Source organism: Vipera berus (assembly GCF_964194415.1).
Source record: "Vipera berus genome assembly, chromosome: 2".
Taxonomy (NCBI): domain Eukaryota; kingdom Metazoa; phylum Chordata; class Lepidosauria; order Squamata; family Viperidae; genus Vipera; species Vipera berus.
In genome coordinates, this window is record NC_138203.1 from 19,064,334 (window position 1) to 19,091,591 (window position 27,258).

A 27,258-nucleotide genomic window follows, 5' to 3' on the forward strand; every position below is an offset into this window, starting at 1 on the left:
GCACGCTCCGCGCACGCGCGGCTCGAGGACCAGCCCTCGCCCAACTCTTCCTTTTCCCCTCCCATCCGAACATCCTGTTTCTACTCGTCCGCAGCCTGTCGGGAACGTCATTTTGTCTTCTGCGCCTGTGCGGGCGTTGGCCAATCGGGAAGGAAAAAGCTGTCTCTCCTAGATTCAGGAGGCGAACCCTCTGAGGCGTTGGTGCGTCCGCGGCTTTCCCAGAAGAGCGACGCCTTGGCTTGCTGCTCTTGTGCGCAAGAGGGAGTGTCGCAGCGCTCTTTTAGCACGTCGCTCGGCTTTCCGTTCGTTCAGCCCTTTACCCGTGCTGAAATGCCCAGCAGTTAGGAAAGAAACTGCGTGAAGTGCAGTCCTAATTCCGTAAGACCCTGTTTTTGAGCTCTTGGAGAAAGGCTGAGTCTATGTATGTTGCTCAAACTCATCTAGCTTCATTTGGAGTTTGTTTATGGACCAATTAAATGCGTAGCCTCAACATATTCCTCCCAAGGTGGTTGGCTGCAAAGTATCCAAAAAACTAGACCACCACCCCCAAGATGAAAACTAGTTTGCTTTTTGCGTGAGTCAATTAAAATCCATTTCCACCCCTAATTTAATATTTGCACTAGAAAATTGGACAGATGAAGGGAACGTTTAATGCAAAAATGGGCATGATAAAGGACCAAAATGGCAGGGACCTAACAGAGGCAGAAGAGATTAAGAAGAGGTGGCAAAATTACACAGAAGAACTATACAAGAATGAGCTTAATGTCCCTGATAATCACAATGAGGTGGTCACTGACCTCGAGCCAGACATCCTAGAATGTGAAGTGAAGTGGGCCTTAGAAAAGCTGAGCAACAACAAAGCTAGTGGAGGTGACAGTATTCCAGCTGAGCTATTCAAAATCTTAAAAGACAGTGCAGTAAAAGTGCTACACTCAATTTGCCAGCAAATTTGGAAAACTCAACAGTGGCCACAGGATTGGAAAAGATCAGTTTACATTCCAATTCCAAAGAAAGGCAGTGCCAAAGAATGTTCAAACTATCGCACCATTGCACTCATTTCTCATGCTAGTAAAGTCATGCTTAAAATCCTACAAGCTAGACTTCAGCAGTATGTGGATCGAGAACTACCAGAAGTACAGGCAGGATTTCGAAGAGGCAGAGGAACAAGAGATCAAATTGCTAACATACGCTGGATCATGGAGAAAGCTAGGGAGTTCCAGAAAAACATCTACTTCTGCTTCATTGACTATGCTAAAGCCTTTGATTGTGTGGATCATAACAAACTGTGGCAAGTTCTTAAAGAGATGGGAGTACCAGACCATCTTATTTGTCTCTTGAGAAACCTATATGCGGGTCAAGAAGCAACAGTGAGAACTGGACATGGAACCACTGATTGGTTCAAAATTGGGAAAGGAGTCCGGCAAGGCTGTATACTGTCGCCCTGCCTATTTAACTTATATGCAGACCACATCATGAGAAAGGCAGGGCTAGATGAATCAAAAGTTGGAATTAAGATTGCCGGAAGAAATATCAACAACCTTAGATACGCAGATGATACCACTCTAATGGCAGAAAGTGAAGAAGAACTAAAGAGCCTCTTGTTGCGGGTGAAGAAGGAGAGTGCAAAAGTTGGGTTGAAACTTAACATTAAGAAAACCAAGATCATGGCATCTGGCCCTCTCAATTCCTGGCAAATAGATGGGGAAGAAATGGAGGTAGTGACAGATTTTATTTTCCTGGGCTCCAACATCACTGCAGATGGGGACTGTAGCCAAGAAATTAAAAGACGCTTGCTCCTGGGGAGGAAAGCCATGGCAAATCTAGACAGCACACTAAAAAGCAGAGACATCACCCTGTCAACAAAAGTGCGTATAGTCAAGGCTATGGTCTTCCCAGTTGCAATGTATGGCAGTGAAAGTTGGACCATAAGAAAGGCTGAGCGCCAAAGAATTGAGGCCTTTGAACTATGGTGCTGGAGAAGACTCCTGCGAGTCCCTTGGACTGCAAGGCGATCAAACCGGTCAGTCCTAGAGGAGATCAATCCTGACTGCTCTTTAGAAGGCCAGATCCTGAAGCTAAAACTCAAATACTTTGGCCACCTAATGAGAAGGAAGGACTCACTGGAGAAGAGCCTAATGCTGGGAAAGATCGAGGGCAATAGAAGAAGGGGACGACAGAGAATGAGGTGGCTGGATGGAGTCACTGAAGCAGTAGGCGTGAGCTTAAATGGACTCCAGAAGATGGTAGAGGACAGGAAGGCCTGGAGGATTGTTGTCCATAGGGTCGCGATGGGTCGGACACGACTTCGCAGCTAACAACAACAAAAATGGTGCTACCAAGCTCCGTGTGGGATTTTCCATTCAAGCATAAGCAAGTTGCTTTTTTAATTTCAAATGAACTCTTGTGAGTGGGAAGGCTTTTGAAAATGATCCCCATCGAGGCGTTGAATTGGAACCTATCCTGGAAGATGCTGGGAGCATAGAGGAGTCCAAAAGCACTTGGCTCTTCAAGAAACCATCAAAAAAAAACAACCCTCGAGCACATTTTTAGATTTGCTATATTTTTATTAGTATTGCGTATGCATATAAATCAGGATCTTTTTAATTCCAAGTCACACAGGACATAGATAATACCAATTTTGAATTCTATAGGAATGGAGGAAACCGGATTATGTAGAATCTGGCCTATGTAATCCAGCAATCCTAGCTTATTCTGATTGACCAGTGGCCCTTTAGGATTTCGGAGATTTTCTGCTGGTGTACTTGGAGAGAGAAATGCAGTTAATTAGTATTTATATGTGCAATGCATTTGCTTTCCTACTGAATCATGACCCTATCCACTGCATCACTAAAATCACCTCTTTCCTCATTTCACAGACTTATTTTCCTTTTCAGCCTAGCAAATTTTCTTAAAAGGCATTTGTGCAACAACAGACGATGAGACAGATTTCAAGTACCTGAAACGGGTTAAAACCCATTGCTTTTGTTTATATCTTTTGTAATCTGAACCCCTTTGACATATGTGAATTCGGCAATCTATCGCTTAGCCATGCTGCTTTTCTTTTCTTTTTTTCCAAAATGGTCCCTTTGGGATCTGCAATAGAATTTTCTTGAAGACTGAAATACTTTGACATTCGTTGGTTGGAAAAGGTATTACTGTGCCAAACCCTTTCTGATTTTTGGCTACTACAGTATACTCTCCTCCTCCAGGGCCTTGGCAGAGGTATGCTAACTGGATAATCCAATAACCTGTATAATACAAATAAGCTGAACTGTCTTACTTAGGAGCAATATTTTCTTTACATGTACATGCTTTCTACTTACTGCAGAAATATTGTTGATGATGCATGCTTATCCAGAAGTTTGATAAATTCAAGAAAGTAAGTGCTATACACACTAAACATTAACTCAATAGTCCCAGGAGGCTGTTTAACAGATGGCTCTGATTGGCAACCCTTTGTACTCATAAAAGCAAATTCAAAGTGTCCATTACCAAACTTCAAAAAATTAAGATATAAAATTGTTAGCAGGTAAATATTGAGTTGATCTTAATTAGTGCATAATAACAGTGAACCAGAGCCTCATGTGAAAACCTATTTAATTTAAAGGTTATGGTATAAAATAAAAATTTTCTAGTTTGTACACATGTACACATGTCTACATCTTACAGATTTTGAGGTATTGAAATATTGTCATACATAAAGGTCAAATACAATTATGCAGAGGAAAGGAAACATAGGTTGATGTTAAATCATTGTAATTTATATAAAATGTACATATGTTAAAGTTAAAAGATATTAGTGCAAAGTAAAGATTCACTTTAGATTCATTTATGATCAAATAAATTTCCAATAAATATAGGAAGTTTTATTCAGTGTACAATAATATCTAAAGTGTTTATATGAAATACATATATATATAAGAAAAGAATACACTTTAGTTTTTTTTAAATCTACATGATATTGCAGTAACAATATTAAACAGTACATTATATAAAACACAAGAATATAAAGGATAAATTCCATTGATCCTAGCAAAGTCATATGCCCTCTTCCATCATACTGTTTTTCCCATTTAATGAACTAGGAATAATAAAATATTTGTATTTACAGGCAACAGAAATTGCTTATTTCTACATCCTTCAATAGCTAAAATTATTTTTAATAATTTCAACATATATCTGAAAATCTTTTGAAATCTGTTAGGTCCAATGTAGATCACAGTACACATTTTATGCTTAAAGATTTACATCATTATTATTACACATCCTGCTTTTTCTTAGAGAGCTCAAGGGGGCTTGCGAGGGATATCTCTTAATTTTATCTCCACAGTAACCCTGCAGGATGGGATGATGTCACAGATTTATTAGCCCAATGTTACTGAGTAAATACCATAATTTAAATCTGGGTCTCCCAAGTCCAGGGGTAGGCAACCTCAGCTCTCTTATGACTCATGGACTTCAACTCCCAAAATGCAAGCTGGCTCAGGAATTCTGGGAGTTGAAGTCCATGAGTCATAAAAGAGCCGAGGTTGCCTACTCCTGCCCAAGTCCAACCCTTTAATCACAGCACTACTCATCTTAAAGTGCAAAATGTGGGATTTTAAAACTTTTCTGTCTTGAATAGTGAGCCAATGTGCTACTTTTAGAAAAAAGAACACTTTCACTTTAAAAACAATGCAAGACCATCAGAACTACATTGTCCACAGTATTTTGGATCCTGCAGTCTGTAATTCAAAGATTACACAGGGTACTGATTGTTACTATATTTCGTCCCATGGAAATAAATGCTATTATGTGAATTTTAGAAAAAGGACTCCTCATCACCTTATTAGGAATTATAGTTAGCAGCAATGAAACTTACACCTTTGACAGTGCAACATTATAACTGAAGCAGCTGAAATTTGTAACTTCACTATGTTTTTAGAACATTTATTTTAAGACATTTCACTGGACTAAAAGACCTTGAATTGGACTAGATTATAGTGGAGCAATAGATCAAAGAAAAAGACAATCAGTAGGACTCATTCTTAGTATGATCAGTTGCTAAATAATTGACTGTTGCACTTTACAAACAGATAAGCAGTATTTAATAACTTACCCATTTGGTAATGTGTTCAAACTTTGATCTGGAACTTGCTTGCTTATTATGGGTACATTTGTAACTTATATGGATGACAAAAATATTAGGCTTGAAGTCCAGTACATTTAGAGCATTGTTTTCAAACTTCTGGAAAAAATCTGGGAGTTAAAAGTCCACACATCTGAAATGTGCCAAGTTTGAAAAAAATGATTTAGAGGAGCGTAGGTTGGAAAAAGTTGATTTAAGAAAAAATGATTTATTTATTTATTTATTTTTGGGACTTATATGCCGCCCTATCTCCCAAAGGACTCAGGGCGGCTTACAACAATAAAAAACAACAATACAAAAATTAAAAAACGAATTAAATAACACCCCCAAAATAAATTAACTACAGTTAAAAATTAAAACATATTTAAAAACCCATCATCAATCCAGGTCAGCCTGATGGAAGAGAAAAGTTTTGAGGTCGCGGCGAAAGGACCGGAGGTCTGGGGCCATCCGAAGCTCAAGGGGAAGCTGGTTCCAAAGGGCTGGTGCTCCCACAGAGAAGGCCCTCCCCCTGGGGGTCGCCAGCCGACATTGTCTGGCCGACGGCACCCTGAGGAGGCCCTCTCTGTGTGAGCGCACTGGGCGATGGGAAGTCGTCCCCGGTAGCAGACGGTCCTGCAAGTATCCCGGGCCTAAGCCATGTAGGGCTTTAAAGGTAAGTACCAGCACCTTAAATTTAGAGGAGCGTAGGTTGGAAAAAGTTGATTTAAGCTTTAGTACACAGGCATTTTTGTATCCAGGGACTTTAAAAAACAAAACAAAAACTTGTTCGGCTTCCAAGGATGGCAGGGTTATAACAAAGATTTCCCTGGAAGGAGCTCTTTTTAAACTTTCTTTTATGTTGGTGGGTTGGTAAAGGAGGTGCCTCCGACTTAATGCATCTATTTTATATTAAAAATAAAACAAGAAACTTGTTAGTGTCATCCTAGAAGCAGAGACTATAGCTGTTCTTTTGGTAGAAAATGCATAGCTGTAAGATCTGACAAATTCCATCAATAGGTTCTGAATTTATTTTTACAGTCTGATGGTGCTATTCTTTATTAGCTGGAGATTGTAAATGGAGTTGAGTCCTTTCAGAAACTTAGGTTATTTCATTGTTGCCAAACATCATGATCATTATCACAGAGTTGTCTGTCAAATATTTCATTAGTTTACCTGTACAATATCCTTAAATATAAACGGGAACAACAATGTCCATGGGATCCAAGTGGGTCAGACTGACCAAAGCATCATTATGAAGTTGTGATACAAGCTCTGCCCTTTTTCTGCCTGCACTGTGACGCCTGACATGCAAAATTGCAGTATGATGCTTTAATGCTGCCTTTAACATTCCAGTGAAAAGCAGCAAAATCCCACAGAGACCACTGATTAACAGACCTTCAATAGTTTTGGTGGAATTATACCTACTTTTGGTGGAATTATATCTAATTATGCGATCCCATTTTTAAAGTACTTATTTTCTGTAATCTGCTGTAACTTGTAACCTTAGCAAGTGGAACGTTCAGATACGATGAAGAAGCTACTTTGCAAACACGTTATCCTAAGTATCCTGAAGTATCTCTTCTGAATGAATCCAAAATGCTGCTCTTGGCCATGCAAATTTATGAATTTTCTGGACTAATTCAGCTTCAGCAGATGGCAGCCCTTTCTGCCAGATCAGCCCTGGTCCATATTTGGATGGGGCACCAACAGAGGATTCCGAGGCTGTTGGCTAGACTGGGAAATTGGGAAAAAATATCCCAGAAGTGGTCAATGGCTAATTACTTCCATAACATTGCCAAGAAAGCTGCATGGATGCATTCACCAGGAGCCAAGTTCAACTCAAGAGCACCTTTATGGACATTTAGGCAGATTTATACAATTTTGTGCCACATTCTTTAGATCTGGAGAAAATTGAGCCTCAAAGGATTCACAATAGTCCTCATTTGCCTAGCACGTACATCTCTTAGCAGGAAGAGGAGGGAGAGGTAAGACATATCCAGTATTCAGGCATTATGTCTTGAACAAAAGAACCCAAGCTGGAGGCTAAATAACATAAGCATGTTCCTTTCAAGAAAAGACACAATTTTAATAGGATTTGTCTCAAAAGGCAAAGCCTCAAGACAGGCTCAGCTCCTGGTGATTATAGGGGAAGATCTATACATTTTTCTTGTCAGTAATACAGAAGTATTGTCATTGCCGCCTTCTGGGATTACAGAGAGAGAAAGGGGATGGAGAAACATTCTATGAAAAAAAGTAAAGACAAAAGTCATGTAGGAGCAATCTAAGCCTGTATATTAATAGGCTTAATCGTACAACTATTTGATAGTTGGCTAAGAACTGCTGAATATAGTAATATTTAGTTCCAAATAAATATTCAAAGGATTACATCATATAGCCCACAGAAACCAATAATATGCAATCATACTTATTTATATGGGAAATAACAGCATTTTTTTCCTTTAAAATGATTTATTTTCCGTCCACAATTAATGCATTCATTGATATCACTGAATTAACTTTGGAAATACTCTTTGGACTGATAACTGCACTGTTTTGAGAGATATACTCTCAGCAAATATACTAGCTTTTAATAGTTAATAATAAAGCTATTTGGCAGTAAGATATATCACAAAATTGTTAGTAAGATCTCAGAAACATTTCTATCATATCGTAAGTCATACATATCTTAAGAAATGAATCTTCAATATAAACTTAGTATCTGCTGGAGGCATAATCCTAAAATAATGGACAATGGAACTTGGCAAAATAAAAGAGGAAAAATGTACTAACATTTGAGAATCATTATAGTACCATTATAATTAAGATGAAGAACTCCATTCTTTAAAAATATTATGAACAGGAAACCAGAAAAGGAAGCAGACAGACTATTGGATAACAAGGAAGTTAAAGATGTACAAAAGGAAGATGTGATTACAAAGAAAATGAATGAATTATTTTGCTTAATCTTGAAAGACACAAAACAGACATCCATTCCAAAAATAAATAGGATTCTGAATCAGTGTAGCATCGGAAGACATAAATTCTGTCTCACTATTTTGTGAGCTTTGTGTTAAAGTGTCATGATGTTTTAACCGTGGTTTTAAAATAAATGAAGAAACTGTGACCCATATATAATAATAAAGTATAATTTTCTAAGGCATAGTGGACCAGTTCTTAGGCACAAAGGCAGTTGGGTAACCTTGGACCAGTCACTTTCAGAAGGAGGCAAACCGCTTCTAAATTCTTGCCAAGAAAACTATAGGGATTAATCCAGACAGTTGCCAGGTGTCAACAGTGACTTGAACAAAACAAACCCACCAATCCAGTCTTTGCCTACATCACTACTTCTATGCAACCACTGGCTTTATTCCCCAAATCTTCTGAAACAGTCCCGTGCTTTTCCTTCCTGAAAGCTCTTCATCAACTATCCAGCATTCCCACCAGCCAGCTAATCTCCGACATAAAAATCAGCCGCTGCCAATGAAAAACTATCTAACCATCACTCCAGAAGAAATGCTAACTTTGCAGCCAGACAATGTGGTGGCGATTGAAAGAAATGTGCTAATCCCAGATCAGTGCAACCTGCTAGCGGGAACAGACAGCAATGAAGTGATGGCCCTTGGTGTAATTTTCCTGGGATAATATAAAACTCTGCTTTTATTTGGAGTTGTTTGCATTTATGAGTCAAACTTGCCTGAAAACAGCAGGGCTGGGAAGGCTTCTATTACCTATCCGTCTGCAAAAATTTTGTTTTGTTCAAGACCACATTCATCTGTAGAATTGGGGAGATGCAAATATCAGCTTAGATTACAGGGGTGTCAAACTCAATTTCATTGAGGGCCACATCAGCATTGCGGTTGCCCTCAGGGGGCCGGGTGGGTGTGGCCTGGGTGGGCATGGCCTACTGGGTGGGCGTGGCTAAAGTGCATATGGCCTACTGGGTGGGCGTGGCCAGCTCTACATGGTTCACATCAAGGGTGCCTATGGGGGCCTGGGCAGGAGTGGGACTGATCTGAGGGTCTCTGGCAGGAGGAGGGTCTCTGGGCCAGGGCCAAGGCAGTGGGGGCCGTTCCCTCCCTGTTTCCAGGATGGCTTCGCGGGCCGCATGAAACCACTTCGCGGGCCGGATCTGGCCCCCGGGCCTTGTGTTTGACATGTCTGGCTTAGAATGTTAAGCTTTGAAGATTAATGCAAATTTAATAACAGCCCTAAAAATAGATCAATATGTTATACACACACACATACATACACATGCACATGCTTTGTAAATAATTTCTGCTCTAAGTAGATAAAGCAATCATTCGTAAAGGATGAATACCATCCTGGATCAGAATTGTCCTTTTCTTTTAAACCATCCTTAAAGCTGTTCATCCCAAACCTGAAAACTACTTCTGAATAATTCGAAACGAACTGAGGCCAATGTTGGATTATTGTTTTAGGTACTGATGTCTGGAACCTTTAAAGTGCTTCTTTCACATATTCTCCGCTTTGCCCCTTAGTCATACACCACATCCTGTTTGGTGCCTTCATTCCAGTGCCTTCATTCCAATATGATGTGCTGTCCCTACTGTCCCTTTAATGGGATGCAGTGAGTTGTCAGGAACAGATCACAGATTGTCTGCGAATCCACGGAGAATGCTCTGGAAGAGAGTTTGTAAAGTGTTACTGAATTAAATTAAACAAATCAACATTTATTTATCTGTATTCCACTTTCATTACTTTTACAAGTAACTCAAGACAGCAAAGACACCTATTTTCCCCACAAAAACCCTATGAAGTGAGTTAGGCTGAAAGAGAGTAAGTGAGTAAGCTAGTCACCCAGCTAGCTTTCAATGGTTAAGGCAGAACTTGAACTCAGGGCCTACCAGTTTCTAGCCTAGCGCCTTAACCAGGCTAAAAAGTATTTTAATTCTTTTTTTAAAAAATCCTTAAAAATTCAGACTAGTTGCACTTGTCACATTCAGTCATTATTTGTGAAACATGGACAAATAACATGACTGTTCAACTACCTAACCATTTTTAAATGCTTATTTTGGTCTTGTTTTGAGTAGAAAGGGCAAAATAAATTAATAAAGTATTACAACACCTTCATGATAGAATTATTGATTTACAACAGAAGTAATTGCTAGTAGATTTTTACCAACAGGGTTTTTTTTCCAGAGTAAATAGTATCATTTATATAGTCAAATATCCCTGGTTCACTTTTCCCTGATATATTTTTTAACGCAAGCCCCAAATAATCATTAGTTGTTTGGGAACCTATTTTGGATCAGAAAGGTAAATTTTTAATTTTATTTAATCTGTTATCTTCTGGGAGGAAGCTTTGTGCTCTCTGAAGCAGAACGACTAAATTCTGTAATAGCTTTGCACCATACAGTATCAATCTTGTTAATTTTCAAGACTCTTCTCCCCCCACTATGTATTCAAAATGGACTGTGATTATTTAGATATGTGTGTGTATAACGTGTGTGTGTGTCTGCATATATGTGTATATATATATTTGTTTTTAGAGAGGAGATCAGAATTTCATTTTAATGTATGCCAGTGTATTCGCAGGAAAAAAAGTGACAATAAAGGTTATCTTATCTTATATCTCATCTCATCTTAATTCAAATCTATTTGTGCAAGCAGCCCCTTCTGTTTTTCTCCAAAAGTAGCTGTTGCGATAATCTGAAGCTGAGAGCCATCCTCTTTCATTAATTTTCCTTTGTAAACTGCTCATTGACAAAGTAGCTTTTGAGAGAAAAAAGATTATTGGAACAGAATTATAGTGCTTATCACAATTAACAACAGTAAAATATTTTAATTTATCCATTTGTGAGATTTGTATCTTGCTTTTTCCTCAGGAGCTCAAGGACATCTCCATGTTGTCCCCCCAATAACAACCTTTTGAGATAGGTTGTGCTGAAGAGGAACAGCTGACTCAAAGTCATCCCATGAGCTGCCATTGCTGGGGATGATTTGAATCTGGGTCTCCATGCTAAAACTTAGTTCTTTAACCACTATACCATATTAGCTTTCAGTAAAGGGGTATTTTTATATATATATATATATATATATATATATATATATATATATATATATATATATATATATATATATATATATATATATATATATATATATATATATATATATATATATATATATTTGTTTTCGTAGATTCTCGCGGGTGTCTGTATGTGTAGGTCTAGGTCTTCTCGGGAAGAAACCCGAGACTCTAGACCTATATATATATATATATATATATATACTAATGAAAAAGACAAAACCACATGTCAACAAAAACATTTGTACATATGGTTAAGCAGGATTTTTTCTTTTTTGGTCAAAGGTTGTTAAGCAAGCCATAATGGCCTGGTTTAGACATAATTCCAAGCCATAAACCAGGTTTATAAGTCATGCAAAAGCCAAAGGAAATAGATTCCAGTATGACTTATCATGACTTGTGAACCCCACAATTTACTTACGAAAATGCAGCCTTGGAAAACATCGTATTTTTTTTTATCCACAGGCTGAACCTGTTCTCTTCTCACCTTGGCACAGTAACTGGCAGGCTAGATGTGTACAATTTAAATATTGATTGAGCATTCAGTCCTGATCTTTTACTTTCTTTTAGAATGGCTGTCCATTTTTTTTCCATTGCATGATTTTTTACAAAAGTAAATCCCATTGTTCGTGAAAATAGATAGGGCTCGCAACTTGGGAGTCCTCCTAGATTCGCGGCTTACTTTGGAAGATCATATAGTGGCTGTGACTAGGGGGGCTTTCGCCCAGGTTCGCCTGGTGCGCCAGTTGCGGCCCTATCTAGACCGGGATGCCCTGTGTACGGTCACTCATGCGCTCGTGACCTCTCGTCTGGACTACTGCAACGCTCTCTACATGGGGCTTCCCTTGAAGACCACTCGGAGGCTCCAGCTGATACAGAATGCAGCCGCGAGAGTTGTCTTGGGAGTTTCCCGGTACTCCCATGTTACACCTTTGCTCCGCGAGCTGCATTGGCTACCAGTTGTCTTCCGGGTGAGATTCAAGGTTTTGGTAATGGTTTTCAAGGCCCTACATGGCATGGGTCCGGAGTACCTCGGGGATCACCTGCTGCCGGCGTCAACTTCCCTCCGCCCTGTGCGTTCCCACAGAGAGGGCCTCCTCAGGGTGCCACCGGTCAGAGAATGTCGGCTGGTGGCCCCCAGGGGGAGGGCCTTCTCTGTGGGCGCCCCGGCTTTATGGAATCAGCTGCCGGTTGAGCTCCAGATGGCACCTGACCTTCGCTCCTTCCGACGCGGTCTGAAGACGCATTTATTTGAACAAGCCGGCCTGGCCTGATGGGGGATGTGTTGGGGTTTTTATTGTGTATTTTTATATTACTATCTATTGTTTTAGCTCGGGCTCTTATTTAATTCTTTTTTAATTTTTGTACTCTGTATTTTTATATGTGCCCTGTTCACCGCCCTGAGTCCTTCGGGAGAAGGGTGGTATACAAATATAATAAAATAAATAAAAAATAAATAAATAAAATATACACAGACTCTATTGCTACACATTTTTGGAAGTTTTAAGTCCAGGATAGATCATCTGCACCGGGTCTAATAAGTTACAATTAGGGTGAGTGAGGGTTCGAGAACCACAGGTTATGGACTGGGTGAACTCTTGTACTGGTTTTCCTTGTGCTTGAATCTGGAGAGAAAAATGGATTTATGCAGAAGACCGGGAGTCCATTTCCCAAGTAGCTGCACCTCTCTACTCCAGTTTTCTTAAGAGAGTTTACTCACAATTCAGCTTTCTTAATCTTAAGAACTTTTTAACCAAATGTCAAAAACCTCCCTGTCCTGCTGGGCTTGAGATAAACTGGGCCATCTTTAGCAGTAGGAACAGATACAACTTTTCCCGGAGCTAAAAATTTTATTGTAAAGAGGGCATTCCTTAGAAAATTATTTGACGCTCATCAAGATAATTGCACGGTCTTTAGCATATTTTCTCCATATCCAATGAAATGTATCACTTGTTGCTGTAGTAAGTATTTCACCTACTCTAAGTCCATTGGGTAGAAGTTGGAAGTCTCAAATTCCTTCTGCAGAAGCCTTCTAGACCTTTGCATTCTAGCCCTGTCTCTTGCTTTGGGTAAGCAACATGTGCTTCCTGCTGTACCATCCATCTTCCAGAGGTATCTTACCTGCTGCCCACCCACTTAAACCTGGCACATGAAAAATAAAAGCCGTGCTTCAATTCTGGTGATTAAAAAGTAAAAATGAAATAATTCCTCAGGCACCAAGAGGCATTGCAAAATGAGGTCAAATGTACCTCTGGGTTAGCTGTGAAAAGTTTGGGAGATTCCTACTAAGCTTGTAAGCCGCCCTGAGTCTTCGGAGAAGGGCAGGATATAAATGGAATTTTTAAAAAAAGATTCCATTTCTGTTCTTTATTGATGGGAATCAAGTGCCAGACAAAGATACCAAGCCAAAATGTAGGATGTTTGTTCCTGTTTTAGCATATCATAGATCTATCTATCTATCTATCTATCTATCTATCTATCTATCTATCTATCTATCTATCGCTATCTGTCTAAAATCATTGCATTATAAAAATCCAACCAAGAGTGCCGTAATCAATTAGCCATGTCCTGGCTAAAGGTACCAATCCAGGCCAATAATAGTTAATTCTAACTATGAAACAAAGCAACACCATGCTATACTTTAAGAGAGCTAATTTCAATAGAGAGGGCTTAAGAAGGATTCCATGGATGAGAATCCTCAAGGGGAAAACAACTCAAGAAGCTTGGGAAATTTTGAAAAGTGAGATAATAAAAGCCCGGTCTAGCACAATACCAACAAAGAGGAAAAATAACAGCTCTCAAAAGAAACCAGTGTGGCTGCATAAAGAACTCTGACAAATTTAAAGATAAAAAGGACAAGTATAGAAAGTGGAAAGAGGGGCACATAACTAAGTCAGAATATCAGCAAATAGCCCGAGCCTGCAAAGGTGAAGTGAGGAAAGCTAAGGCTCAAAATGAACTAAGGCTTGCGACCAAAGTCAACAATAACAAAAAAAGCTTCTTTCAAAATGTAAAAAACAAGAAAAAAGTGAAGGAAATTATTGGTCCATTAGTGGGTGAAAGTGGCAAGAAGGTGACAAGCAACAGGGAGAAAGCAGAACTATTTAACTCGTTTTTTGCATCTGTCTTTATACAAAGGGAAAAAAACAGACCAACCTATCAAAAATAGTGCCATGAAAAACAGAATAGAAACACAAGTTAAGATAGGCAAGAAAATGGTAAGTGAGCACCTGTCCAGTCTAAAGGTAAAGGTTCCCCCGCACATGCATGCTAGTCGTTTCCAACTCTAGGGGCCGGTGCTCATCTCCATTTCAAAGCCGAAGAGCCAGCACTTGTCCGAGGATGTCTCCGTGGTCATGTGGCCGGCATGACTAGACGCCAAAGGCACACGGAACGCTGTTACCTTCCCACCGCAGTGGTCCCTATTTTTCTACTTGCATTTTTACGTGCTTTTGAACTGCTAGGTTGGCAGAAGCTGGGACGAGTAACAGGCACTCACTCTGTTACACAGCACTCGGGATTCGACCTGCCAAACTGCTGACCTTCTGATCGAAATCACCAGGACCAGATGGATTACACCCCAAGGTTCTCAAGGAACTGGCAGATGTGATCTCAGAACCACTGAACTATATTTTTCAAAGATCCTGGAGCACAGGGGAACTACCAGAGGATTGGAAAAGAGCTGATGTAGTTCCCATCTTCAAAAAAGGAAAAAAAATGGATCCAGGAAATTACAGACCTATCAGCCTGACCTGGGAAGATTCTGGAAAAGATAATCAAACAACGAATCAGCGAGCACCTATAGGCAAACAAAGTCATTACTAAAAGCCAACATGGGTTTGTCAAAAACAGATCATGCCAGACAAATCTTATTACATTCTTTGACCAAGTGACAAAATTAGTGGATCAGAGGAATGCTGTGGATATAATTTTCTTGGACTTCAGTAAGGCATTTGATAAAGTAGATCACAACCTTCTACTTGATAAGATAGAAAAATGCAGGTTAGACAGAATCACCACCAGATGGATTCGTAGCTGGCTGACCGGCCGTACTCAGCGTATAGTCCTCAATGGAACTGCATCTACATGGAGGGAAGTATGTAGTGGGGTGCCCCAGGGCTCTGTTCTGGGCCCAGTGCTCTTCAACATCTTCATCAATGATTTGGACGAAGGGATAAATGGGGAACTCATCAAGTTTGCAGATGACACCAAGACAGGCTTAAGATACAGGAGGATCTGGACAGACTTGAACACTGGGCGCTATCTAACAAAATGAAATTCAATGGTGAAAAAAATAAGGTTCTACATTTAGGCAAGAAAAACCAAATGTACAGGTATAGTATAGGGCAGGGGTAGGCAACCTCGGCTCTTTTATGACTCATGGACTTCAACTCCCAGAATTCCTGAGCCAGCTGGGATTCTCAGAGTTGAAGTCCATGAGTCATAAAAGAGCCGAGGTTGCCTAACCCTGATATAGGGGGTACCTTGCTCAATAGTAGTAACTGTGAGAGGGATCTTGGAGTCCTAGTGGACAATCACTTAAATATGAGCCAGCAGTGTGCTGCAGCTGCCCAAAAAGCCAACACAGTGCTAGGCTGCATTAACAGAGGAATAGAATCAAGATCACGTGAAGTATTAATACCACTTTACAATGCCTTGGTAAGGCCACACTTGGAATACTGTATCCAGTTTTGGTCACCACGATATAAAAAAGATGTTGAGACTCTAGAAAGAGTACAGAGAAGAGCAACAAAGATGATTAGGGGAGTGGAAACTAAAACATATAAGGAATGGCGGCTGGAATTGGGTATGTCTAGTTTAATGAAGAGAAGGATGGGGGACATGATAGCAGTGTTCCAATATCTCAGGGGCTGTCACAAAGAGGAGGGACTCAAGCTATTCTCCAAAGCACCCAAAGCCAGGACAGGAAGCAATGGATGGAAACTAATCAAGGAGAGAAGCAACCTAGAACTAAGGAGAAACTACCTGACAGTTAGAACAATTAATCAGTGGAACAACCTGCTTCCAGAAGCTGTGAATGCTCCAACACTAGAAGTTGTTGTTGTTGTTATTATTATTATTATTGTTATTAATTATTATTATTATTTTGGAATAGCTTTCTGCTAACAATACGTAAGATCTCAGTTTAAGCTTGAGACAACATACTAAAATGTGTTTAATCCAACAGAATTATCAGATTTTGAGTCACAAGAGAGAGAGCCATGCCAGCCAAGGGTGAAACTATGCTTATTCTTATAATGCTATAAATAATAATTACAGAGAAACAGCCACAATCTTTTTCAAGTTCACAGCACAGTTGAATATTTATCTTCAAGAAAATTTGACTTCTGAATACCAGTAGCATTAAATGAAGTGAAGGATGATTGTTTATACATTTTGGGAAATGCCTAACTGATTTTTCTGTGGGAACTTGTAGCAATGAAAGAAAAATATACTTAATTTTAACATGTAGTTAATATCTAGGAACTAGAACACATGATTGACTCTAGATTGAATTGTTTCACTATCCATGACAATTTAGTTAATCTCAAAAAATTAAACATGTGGCTAGTATTTGGGTGAACTAACTAGAAGACTCTAGCTCAGGGGTCAGCAACCTGAAACAGTGAAAGAGCCACTCGGAACCGGTTCCCTCACAAAAGGAAAAACTGGGAGCCACAAAAAATGTGTGCGCATGCGCATACATGCGCACATGCACAGAACAGGGTTTCACTGAAGAGTGGAGCCAAGGCGAGATATGCACCTACCCTGCATATTTGAATTGATTTGTTGAAATTTTTTAGTTCCAGTTTGGTTTTTTTTGAACTGCACATGGCAGAGGACTGGGAGCCGCAGGAGATGGCTGAAAGAGCCGCATGCGGCTCCGAAGCCGCGGGTTGCAGACCTGTGCTCTAGCTCAACTGAGAAATTAAAAATAACTCAAAGGAAAACAGCAGTGGTCCATTTCCATATTGCTGCCAAGATGGACATCTCCATATAGTCAAGAGCAGTTGACCTTATTTCAATGAAACCTTTACTTTTTAATGGTTTCTTAATGGTTTTTCATTGAAAATAGCTGTATTAACTTCAAAGAGATGGATAGCTCTTTCCTGAGATCCCACACATTTGCAATGATACTATATAAGTTAGGCGTATAGATTTAGCTTACTTGACCAGAATGAGGTTCCAGTCTAAAGGTTTAAAATGAAATCTGGTGGGAATTACCTAATTGCCAGAAACTGTAATATTTTGCTAGCAGAAACAAGAATCCATCCAGCTTTTGTTGGTCTAATCTCTGGATTCCATCTTTAGTTCCCATGCTACCTGATCTACTAGGGCTGACATCTCCAGCTGCTAGGATTTTTATTCCCATCAATTATGAACTCTAGCCAGAAAGCCTAGCCTGGAACCTATGTTCACAAATGGTGACCTCAGTCTTGGCACATGGTTTATGTCATTCCCGATGAGCCAGAGGACATCAAAAAGCCTTTATAGCTGATGGCCACATTTAGACTTTGAGAGCACATTGTGGCAAGCATGAGGGCAAGGCCAGTCATAAAACTGTCCTTTCATGAGAAAGTAATTTGAATGGGCTTATTCCATGCCAACCCTAGTAAACTACTTTTATTGTGGTCTGTTACCATTGCTTCCCTTTGCCATTTTTGGGGAAGAGAGGAATTGATCATATTTCAAATCAAAGCATTGGATTTGAGCCATTTGACTTCCATTGTCTAATAATGTTTGGTGAACCTTTTTTGTAAAAAAAATCAAGTGAGCCTAATCAAAACTTGAGGCTGGAAGGCAAGGATGACTGGCACTGAATGACACAGAGAAGCTAAAGTTTACCATCTTGCCTTTGTCTATGGCAGATATGATTCGTGGCAATAAAGAATCTATGGTTGGCCTATTCATGCCACTTTCGGAGAGAGACTATAGTCTATATTCTCTTCTCTACTAGCTTAATCACATGATCTATGCCAGGGGTCTTCAAACTTGGCAACTTTAAGACTTGTGGACTTCAACTTCCAGAATTCCTCAGCCAGCCAGGGCTGGTTGAGAAATTCTGGGAGTTGAAGTCCACAAGTCTTAAAGTTGCCAAGTTTGAAGACCCCTGAGCTATGCTGTACAACTATGCTGAAATTTATATGTATATTTCATAAAAACAAATAAGATGGTGATGCCTTCAAAAAGAATTTTAACAGAGAAAGTAGTTCCTTCTGGAACGTAGGCATTTCTGAATTGATCCCTGGAGGTGGTTCAAAACTTGGAAGAAAATAATTCTTGAAGGCTTGGAGGATATTGTGAATGTGCTCTCCTGCTAGTTTTTCCAAAGATGTCCATTCATATATTAGCATTTAAAAATAACATACTGTATAATTTATTATAATAATAAATAAATTTTAAGGCAAAAAGTAATTGATGATCACATGAAGATGGCATGCTACTCATCTGATAAAATTAGCTTTTAGTCTGATATAGATTATGCCACAATAAATCAGCTAGTCTGTAGGATATTGTGACTCTTCCTTTTTGCTGTAACAATCCAATGCATCGATTACAATGGAAGCTGTTTTAAGTGAAATCCTTTAAGTTCTAATCAATCAAATCAGCTAATGCACAGCCAGCAGCAATATCATGTGCTTGAATAAAATGTAGAGCTATTTTTCAAAGCCACTGCTAAGGTATGATTAGCTAAACAATGGATCACTCCAGGCTTCTATAAAAAAAAGAATCACACTGAGAAAGAAGCCTCAAACAATAATGAGTATGTAGTCAATTCAGTATATAACCATATGTGTCCTAATTATTTATCTGTTAGATATATAACCTTGCTGTAATTTAGGAACTCAAAATGGCATGCACAGACCTCCCTCCATCAATTTTTACCTATAATAATTCAGTGCATTGTGGAATTTTCTGGAAAAAAGGGAAACTACAATGGCTTCATGCCATTCAGAGATAGGCAACAGGGTCATAAGATTATCTGGGACACTACTCATCCTCTTCACAACCTGTTTTCCTTGTTACCTTCTGGGAGGAGGCTTCGTGGTATCCGTAGCAGCTTCAACCATAGTTTCATTCCATACAGCATTAACCTTGTGAACTCTCAGGCTTCCTCCTTCTGTTATATATTCAAGATGTACAGTATTTAATATTTTATTGTTATGTATAGGGGTGTGGGTCTATACATATGTTGTTTGTAGTATGTTTTAGGTATGTGTCTTGTATGTGTTTCACTTTGAGAGCAGGCAACTAAATTTCATTTTTGTTGTGTGCCGTGTGCCCACAGTAAAAAAAGTGACAATAAAGATTATCTTATACAAGAAATTCAAGAAATGCAGAGAATCTGCATGATTAGAAGAGCACCTATTCATTTCTACCTGTCACACCACTGCAAAAGTCACAGTATGTAAATTAGCAATTCAGAATGGCAGGAAAGAATTTTGTAAATGATGAGTTTGGGAGCAAGAACAGCAAGACTGAACTACAGATCTTTCAGGGGTCAACCCAGAATCAGCTTACATGGAAGATAACACTTCTAATACTAGAGGTTTTTAAGAAGAGATTGGACAACCATTTGTCTATTCTGAAGGGAGGACAAGGAATAATAGGTGGGAGATTAAAGAGAGATCCAACCTAGAAATATAGAGAAATTTCCTTACAGTGAGAACAATTAATCAATGGAACAATCTGCCTCCAGAAGTAGTGGGGTGCTCCATCACTGGAGGCAACCATTTCTCCTGAATTACATAGGGTCTCTTACTTGAGAAGGGGTTGGACTAGAAGACCTCCAAGTTCCCTTCCAATCCTGTTATTCTATAAGTAGAATGAAGTGGATCAAGTCAAAATAAATACAATGAAGCAGAAACTATTAGCAGTTCTGCCAAGGTTCCTTCATAAGAGATGGGGCTAGCATGATGTCAGCAATATCCTGGAGACAAATGAAAGAAGAGTTTAGTTGACAGGCTTCAAAGAATCCACAGGTTTTCTACTATTCCATTTTTTTATATTGAACATCAATTGCAAATGTCTGTGCTTATGGGTGCATGAGCACCCATGTGCACATATATATGAAATCCATCAGTTGAAAAGAAGTTGCACTACAGCGTGGAAGATTCCCAAGGACTGTAACCTTAGTAATCATTGCCCAGTAACCCTTATCTCTTTTTCCCAAATCTGGGTCAAGGGCCTTTGCTTGTCAACGGATTGTTTAACTTGCAAATCAGCGCAGAGATTGGATATTGCATTCAACTCGATAAACAGATTTGAGCCTTTTATTATGTTCCTCTGCAAAGTCACAAAGAAGTTTCAGAGGAATGGTTCGATCTGAGCACTGATTGAAGTGGACATTGATTAAAGAAAAGAGTAAATTTCCCAATCTGATATCCTCCCAGAAGGTTGCATTATAGCCCTCATATTTTTCTACAAAGATTTGGGAATAATGCAGGCTTTAGTCCAATCTATCCAAAGGACATGAGACTGGGAAAGATCAATCTGTCTCTACAGTTTGAAAATCTAAAGCCTAATTCTCTATATTTACTGACACAACAATGCCAGAACAATTATCTACAGGCTTATGTTGAAGTAAATTCTACCACAGTCAGTACAATTTGCTCCTAAAAATAAGTCCATAAGTCATAAATATTTGGAAGTGTTCCGTAATCTGCAAATTGCCTCTTGTTTTCTTTTGAAAATGACATAAATAGCAAGTGGAACTGCATGTGGATCTCAGTGCTTTAAATTAGACTCTACACCAGGGGTCCCCAACCTTGGCCACTGTATGACTTGTGGACTTCAACTCCCAGAATTCCTCAGTCAGCATGTTAAACAATAAAGAACCGAACCCCAGTTTCTGCCCCAAACAACCTCAGAATGCCCTTCCTTTCCAAATGCTGCTAAGTGTAATACCAACTCCTAAAAGTAACCATCTTGTTCTATTTGATTTCTTAAAACTTCTCAGATTTAAATTCAGGAATATTGATTCAGAACATCTCTACCTCTCATACACTTTTTTGGGGATGGGTGGGGGGAAAGCAGAAGTTTGCATTTAGATATATACTGTATGAGTAGGATACATGCCAGCCAGCCAGCCAGCCAACCAACTCTCCACCAGCGTGATTGGATTTATTTTCAAATGAATGAGTGGGTCTTCGTTCCAGTCTATTAGGACTGAAGTCTAAGATCATTACAATTAATAGGAGAGTTTAATTAATACATTCTCATTTATTTTGTAGTTTAGTAAATAAAATACTGTTTAAAACAATTGGTTGCTTGCATAGATGTTCTCCTCACAGATATGAAAGGATTACTATTTCACACATTATTTAAGACAAAGGATGTTTATGACTGAAAAGTCATAAAAATGCTCTCTGTTCTATTAAACAAACATTACATGATGTTTAAAGAAAAAAAATATTTCTAGAATGCTGTTAGAAACCCCCCCCAAAAGAGGACAAAGTTCTTTATTAAATAAAAACTTGTTATTCCTGTTCTTGAGCAGCTCCCAGATGTTTCAATGGGGCTGATGCCAAAAAACATTCCAGAAGATTGTCTCCAATGTGATCGGACCAAAATGAATGAGATATGCAATGCACAGGGAATGAAAAGGAAGTTAAACTTTAGCATTGGAACACAATTCCCTTTATCTCATTTGTGCAGCATTTCTCAAAGTAAAACAAACTGACACAAAGTTCAGTTGCATTACACTCAGCATAAATGGGAGGGAAAAACATGCCAAGATAGCGAAGGTTGTAATGCAATGCACACTTACATGGGGAGGACATTCCAGTAACTTCAGCTTTTATGTTGACACATAACGGTAGTACAATGAAGGTGCAAATTAAATACAAATGAAGTCAGATTAACATTTGTAGTAATTATTTGGATGAGAGGATGATGGGAATGGATATCAAACTTGCAGATGTCACAAATTTGGTTGGATAGCTAATACTCTAGAACAGGGGTCAACAAGTCTTCTGGGTCGGCAGCCCAATAGGAAAGAGAGGGGCAGACACTTTTACGTGTGCATGCACACATCCCCAAATGTAACTGCATGCGCGTACATGTGAACGGGGCTGTGAGCATGTGCACTCCATAAATGGAGCTGCTAGCACTGGCGTGAGTGTTGCACCGAGGCTAGCACCGGTGCAAGGGTCATGCTGAGGCTAGCGCAGGTGCGAGGGTCATGCCAAGGCTAGCACCAGCACGAAATTCACACCAAGGGTAGCATCAAGGCTAGCACAGGTGCGAGGAGGTGAATGCACTGGCCAGCCACTTACATGGCCCAGTGGCCAAGAGGCCATGGCCTGGTAGTGGGCGGAGCCCATAGGTTGGGGACCTCTGCTCTAGAAGAGAGAAATAAAATTCAAAATTCTTGGTAGGTTTGCAAAATGGGTTGTGAAGAATAGAAAGAAATTTGACCGAGACAGAAATCAAATGGACATGCAGAAAGAGGGATATGTGGATTGGCAACAGTACTTGTTAAAAAAAATCTTGGAATTGTAGTTGATTATAAGGCAGTTTGGCAGGTCGAATCCCGAGTGCCGCGTAGCAGAGTGAGCGCCTGTTACTCGTCCCAGTTTCTGCCCACCTAGCAGTTCGAAAGCACCTAAAAATGCAAGTAGAAAAATAGGGACCACTACGGTGGGAAGGTAACAGCGTTCCGTGCTAGTCATGCCGGCCACATGACCACGGAGACGTCCTTGGACAAGCGCTGGCTCTTCGGCTATGAAACGGAGATGAGCACCGGCCCCTAGAGTCGGAAACGACTAGAACGCATGTGCGGGGGAACCTTTACCTTTACCTTTATAAGGTAAATATTGTCAGCAACACTGTAACTGCAAACAAGGCAAATGAAGTTAGGCTATATCACTATAGTATAATAATTGATACATTTTATTCTGCTTCTGTCAAAACCTACCTCAAATAGTGCGTCCAGCTCTGGGTGCCACCATATCTTAAGGATTCAAAAGTCTGGAACAGATTCAGAGAAGGACAAAGAGAGGGAAGGAAATTTGAGAAAACTGAAGAGAGTGACAATCAAATGATTAAATCTCTTGAGAATCAGAGAATTAGGAAATGAAAGGTCATCTGATCATAGTTATATTGATTTTATTATGGTTTTTTTTGTTATTAGTCACATAGTCAGATGTTTAGACTGAAATGGCCTTTTAAACCACCTATCAAGTCCTTTCCAAGGACCTGGGATAGGCTGTTATTTGATGGTATTAAAGGTATCGTCAGGGGATGTAAGCTGTTTCCAAATGAAGCTACCATTTTCAATTGACTGATAGCGATTTCATCAATGCCAATGTCATTATTAATACTATTATTCTATACATATCATATTGTAGTTGCATATCCCTATCCAACAAAATGAGTTTCAATGTTGGAGAAAAGCAAAGTTTCACATTTAGGCAAGAAAAATCAAAGGTACAAGCACAGATTGGGTGAGACTTGGCTTAAAAACAGTAACTGTTTTTGGAGTCCTTGGAGTCCTAGTGGATGATCACCTGACTATGAGCCAGCAGTGTGCAGCAGCAGCCAAAAAAGCTAATACAATCCTGGGTTGTATAAATAGAGGCACAGAATCAAGCTCATGCGAGGTATTAGTACCGCTTATAAAACCCTGGTAAGACCACATCTGGAATACTGCAGCCAATTTTCGTCACCATATCACAAAAAAGATGTTGAGAGTTTGGAAAAAATTCAGAGAAGAGCAACTAAGATGATCAAAGGCCTGGAGACTAAAACATACGAAGAACGGCTGCAGCACTTGGGTTTGGCTAGTCTAAAGAAAAGAAGAAACAGAGGAGACATGATAGCAGTATTCCAGTATCTGAGGGGCTGCCACAAAGAAGAGGGGGTCACATTATTCACCAAAGCACCAGAGGGCAGGACAAGAAACAATGGTTGGAAACTGATCAAAGAGAGAAGCAACCTCGAATTAAGGAGAAACGTCCTGGCAGTGAGGATAATTTAGTGGAATAGCTTGCCCCCAGAAATCGTGGGTGCTCCATCACTGGAGATTTTTAAAAAGAGGCCAGACAGTCATTTGTCTGAGATGGTATAGGTCAGAGGTAGGCAACCTTGGCTCTTTTATGACTCCTGTACTTCAACTCCCAGAATTCCTGGAATTCTGGGAGTTAAAGCCCACGAGTCACAAAAGAGCCAAGGTTGCCTACCCCTGGTATAGGTTCTCCTGCTTGAGTGGGGGTTTGGACTAGAAGGCCTCCAAGGTCTATTCTATTCTATTCTATTCTATTCTATTCTATTCTATTCTATTCTATTCTATTCTATTCTATTCTATTCTACTCTACTCTACTCTACTCTACTCTACTCTACTCTACTCTACTCTACTCTACTCTATTCTATTCTATTCTATTCTATTCTATTCTATTCTATTCTATTCTATTCTATTCTATTCTATTCTATTCTATTCTATTCTAATGTTCTTCAACACTGCTGTTTTGATGCTTTTCTGATTGTTTAAGCTTTCTGTTGTGGTCCCACTAAATCCAGGATATTACATCAGGAAAAACAGTACTAGTTCATCTTGTGACAAGGAAGAAGAAAGTTTAATTGCATTACTCTCTGGAAGTTCTCATTCTGCTAGGAAAACTGGGGCCAATATTACAGGGAAATACTTCAACATTTGAGATTTTGTAAGTATTTCCTTCAAGCACCACAGTCTAAGTATTTCCTCCGTTTCCCTGTTCTTCATGCACTTCTAAAATACATTACATAATCATGATTTAAAAGATTTAGGGTGACAGCTTGATTGATGGTCACTTTGTCCATAAGACACCTTCACTATAAGCAGTTGTAAGAAGGTATTACACCACAGAGGGCAGGAATTTGGAGCAAAATTTAATTGGAACCTTAGCATATATTTCCCTTACAAGCATTCTGAAAGTTAGGCCTCAGCTCATTTGGGAAAGATCACAAGAAATTGAAGAACTATAGATAGAAAGGATTTATTGAAGATAACAGGAAACTACACCCCAATTTCATCAACTACAATGATTCAATAATATATCCTACATAACGAAATAGTGTTCACACCTCTTATGTTTTCTTTTCCTTTCTGCCTATGTGATGGATGACTTGGTACCATCTTCTGGGCTTCCCTTTGACTTTTGCAGCTATCCAATTTGCTATCATTATCTTTTCTCCTCCATCTTTGTTAAACAGTATCCAGTGAGCAGCCAATTGTTTATATGTCAGCAATTTTGCTGTCCATAAGAACTACCGGTATTTATAGCATTGTTCAATGCCTAGAACAAATCAATATAGCCATAAATGCATAATGGATTCTCATAGAAATGACCTTTAAAATAAAATCAGGGTAATTAAAAAGTTATTAATCTGAACACTGCACTTAAAAAAAAGCAAACTTTGGAGTATAGTGCATGAAAGCAAAAGGCAGATGCTGATGCAATGGAATCTCTTATAAAAGTCCTGATTTGATAGGGATCAACAATCTAAATAATACTGGTAATCTAATATAAGTTATTTTGCCAAGAGTATTTAAAGAATAAATACTAGATAAAAATAATAAAGAATAATATAATAAATACCTATGGTACGTTTGTTATAAATAATCCAATTATTAAATGGTAAGAAATTCCAGGATTTAGCACACATCCAAGACAGATTTCTTTTACAAAGGAATGCTTGGAAATGTTATGCCATTTTGTAATATTTATAACTGTTTACAGGTACAGCAGCTGTGCATTGTGGGGGCCAACAGCCAGGTGTTAAAGCAGGTGGCTATCATAGGTGCTCATGAATCAGATTTCTTGAGATACTTGAACATTTATGATAGTTTTAAGGCTTAATGAGACTTTTCCATTTGCACGGGTAGATGCTCATGTCTTATCAATACTAAGGGGCAGCCTAAGTTTTCAAAAGTGGAATTCTTGATTGAGCTACTCCTCCAGAAAAATATTCTTTTCTCTGCAACCATAGAAGGAAACTCCCCTTTCATCCTATCTTCTGGTTCTTTAGAATTCCTCCCAAACTCCTAAGGTCCCTTCCAACTGTATTATTCTATGTTCTATGTTGGTATCTTTCCACTATCTCCCAATTGTCCTAGCATGGCTGGCTCAGGAATTCTAAGAGCTGAAGTCCACTGGTCGTAAAGTTGCCTTAGTTGCCCACTCCTGTCCTAGATGGTGTACTTGCCATTCCCTTGCTCCCTTGCTCAACAACTCTTCTGGAGGAAAAGTACTTTTCCCTTTTTCTTCTTATCCCAAAGCTTCAAGATGGTTGCCCCAAAGGTGCTTTTTGAAGAGGCAACTGGACTTTCTAGTTATTTTTAAAGACATTTCGCTTCTCATTCAAGAAGCTTCTTCAGCTCTGACTGGATGGTGGGGAATGGAAGGGTTTATATTCCTTGCAGACAGCTGGTCATTTGCATTCTTTTAGAGAGTTGTTGAGGCAAATGACCAGCTGTCTGCAAGGAATATAAACCCTTCCATTCCCCACCATCCAGTCAGAGCTGAAGAAGCTTCTTGGATGAGAAATGAAACGTCTTTGAAGAAAAAAAAGAAAGTCCAATTGCCTCTTGAAAAAGCACTTTGGGACAACCATGATCTGGATGACTGAGAATCTCCATAGATTCCTAGATGGATGCGACCATCTAGCTCAGAGGTCTTCAAACCTGGCCCTTTTATGACTTGTGGATCTCAACTCCTAGAATTTCTCAGCCAGGCACGCCTGGTTGAGGAATTCTGGGAGTTGAAGTCCACAAGTCATAAAAGGGCCAAGTTTGAAGATCCCTGATCTAGCTGGTTACCATTGTTTTGCTCCTCACCCTTCCTAAGGACTAGCTGGAGGGAACTGAGCACAATGTAGCGTGGGGGGGGGCAGTGAGAATATTCACATAGTTGTGGAAAAGTGCTACAGAAAGTATAAGAGATGAAGCTGCTGAGCCTGTGGATTGGAAGGATAAACCCTTAACTGTTTCTGGAGATGATGGAGAAAGAGTCAAAACCTCTCTCAAAACTATACTGAGTATCTGCAAATTACTGCACTGAATGTTTATATCAGAATAACACAAGCGTTTGCCTATCAGCTTGGAGGTACCAGGGCAAAC

At 39.4% G+C, this 27,258-nt stretch overlaps 1 protein-coding gene across 1 annotated transcript in view; it reads right to left on the bottom strand.

The window, feature by feature from the left end:
• Positions 1–9,393: 9,393 nt before the first annotated feature.
• The window catches only part of RANBP3L (RAN binding protein 3 like), a 57,479-nt gene continuing 39,614 nt past the window's right edge, over positions 9,394–27,258 (bottom strand). The window contains exon 15 of the mRNA XM_081321902.1: positions 9,394–9,750. Coding sequence (XP_081178028.1) covers positions 9,707–9,750 — 44 coding nt within the window. The 3' untranslated portion in view covers positions 9,394–9,706. The remainder of the gene's footprint in view (positions 9,751–27,258) is intronic.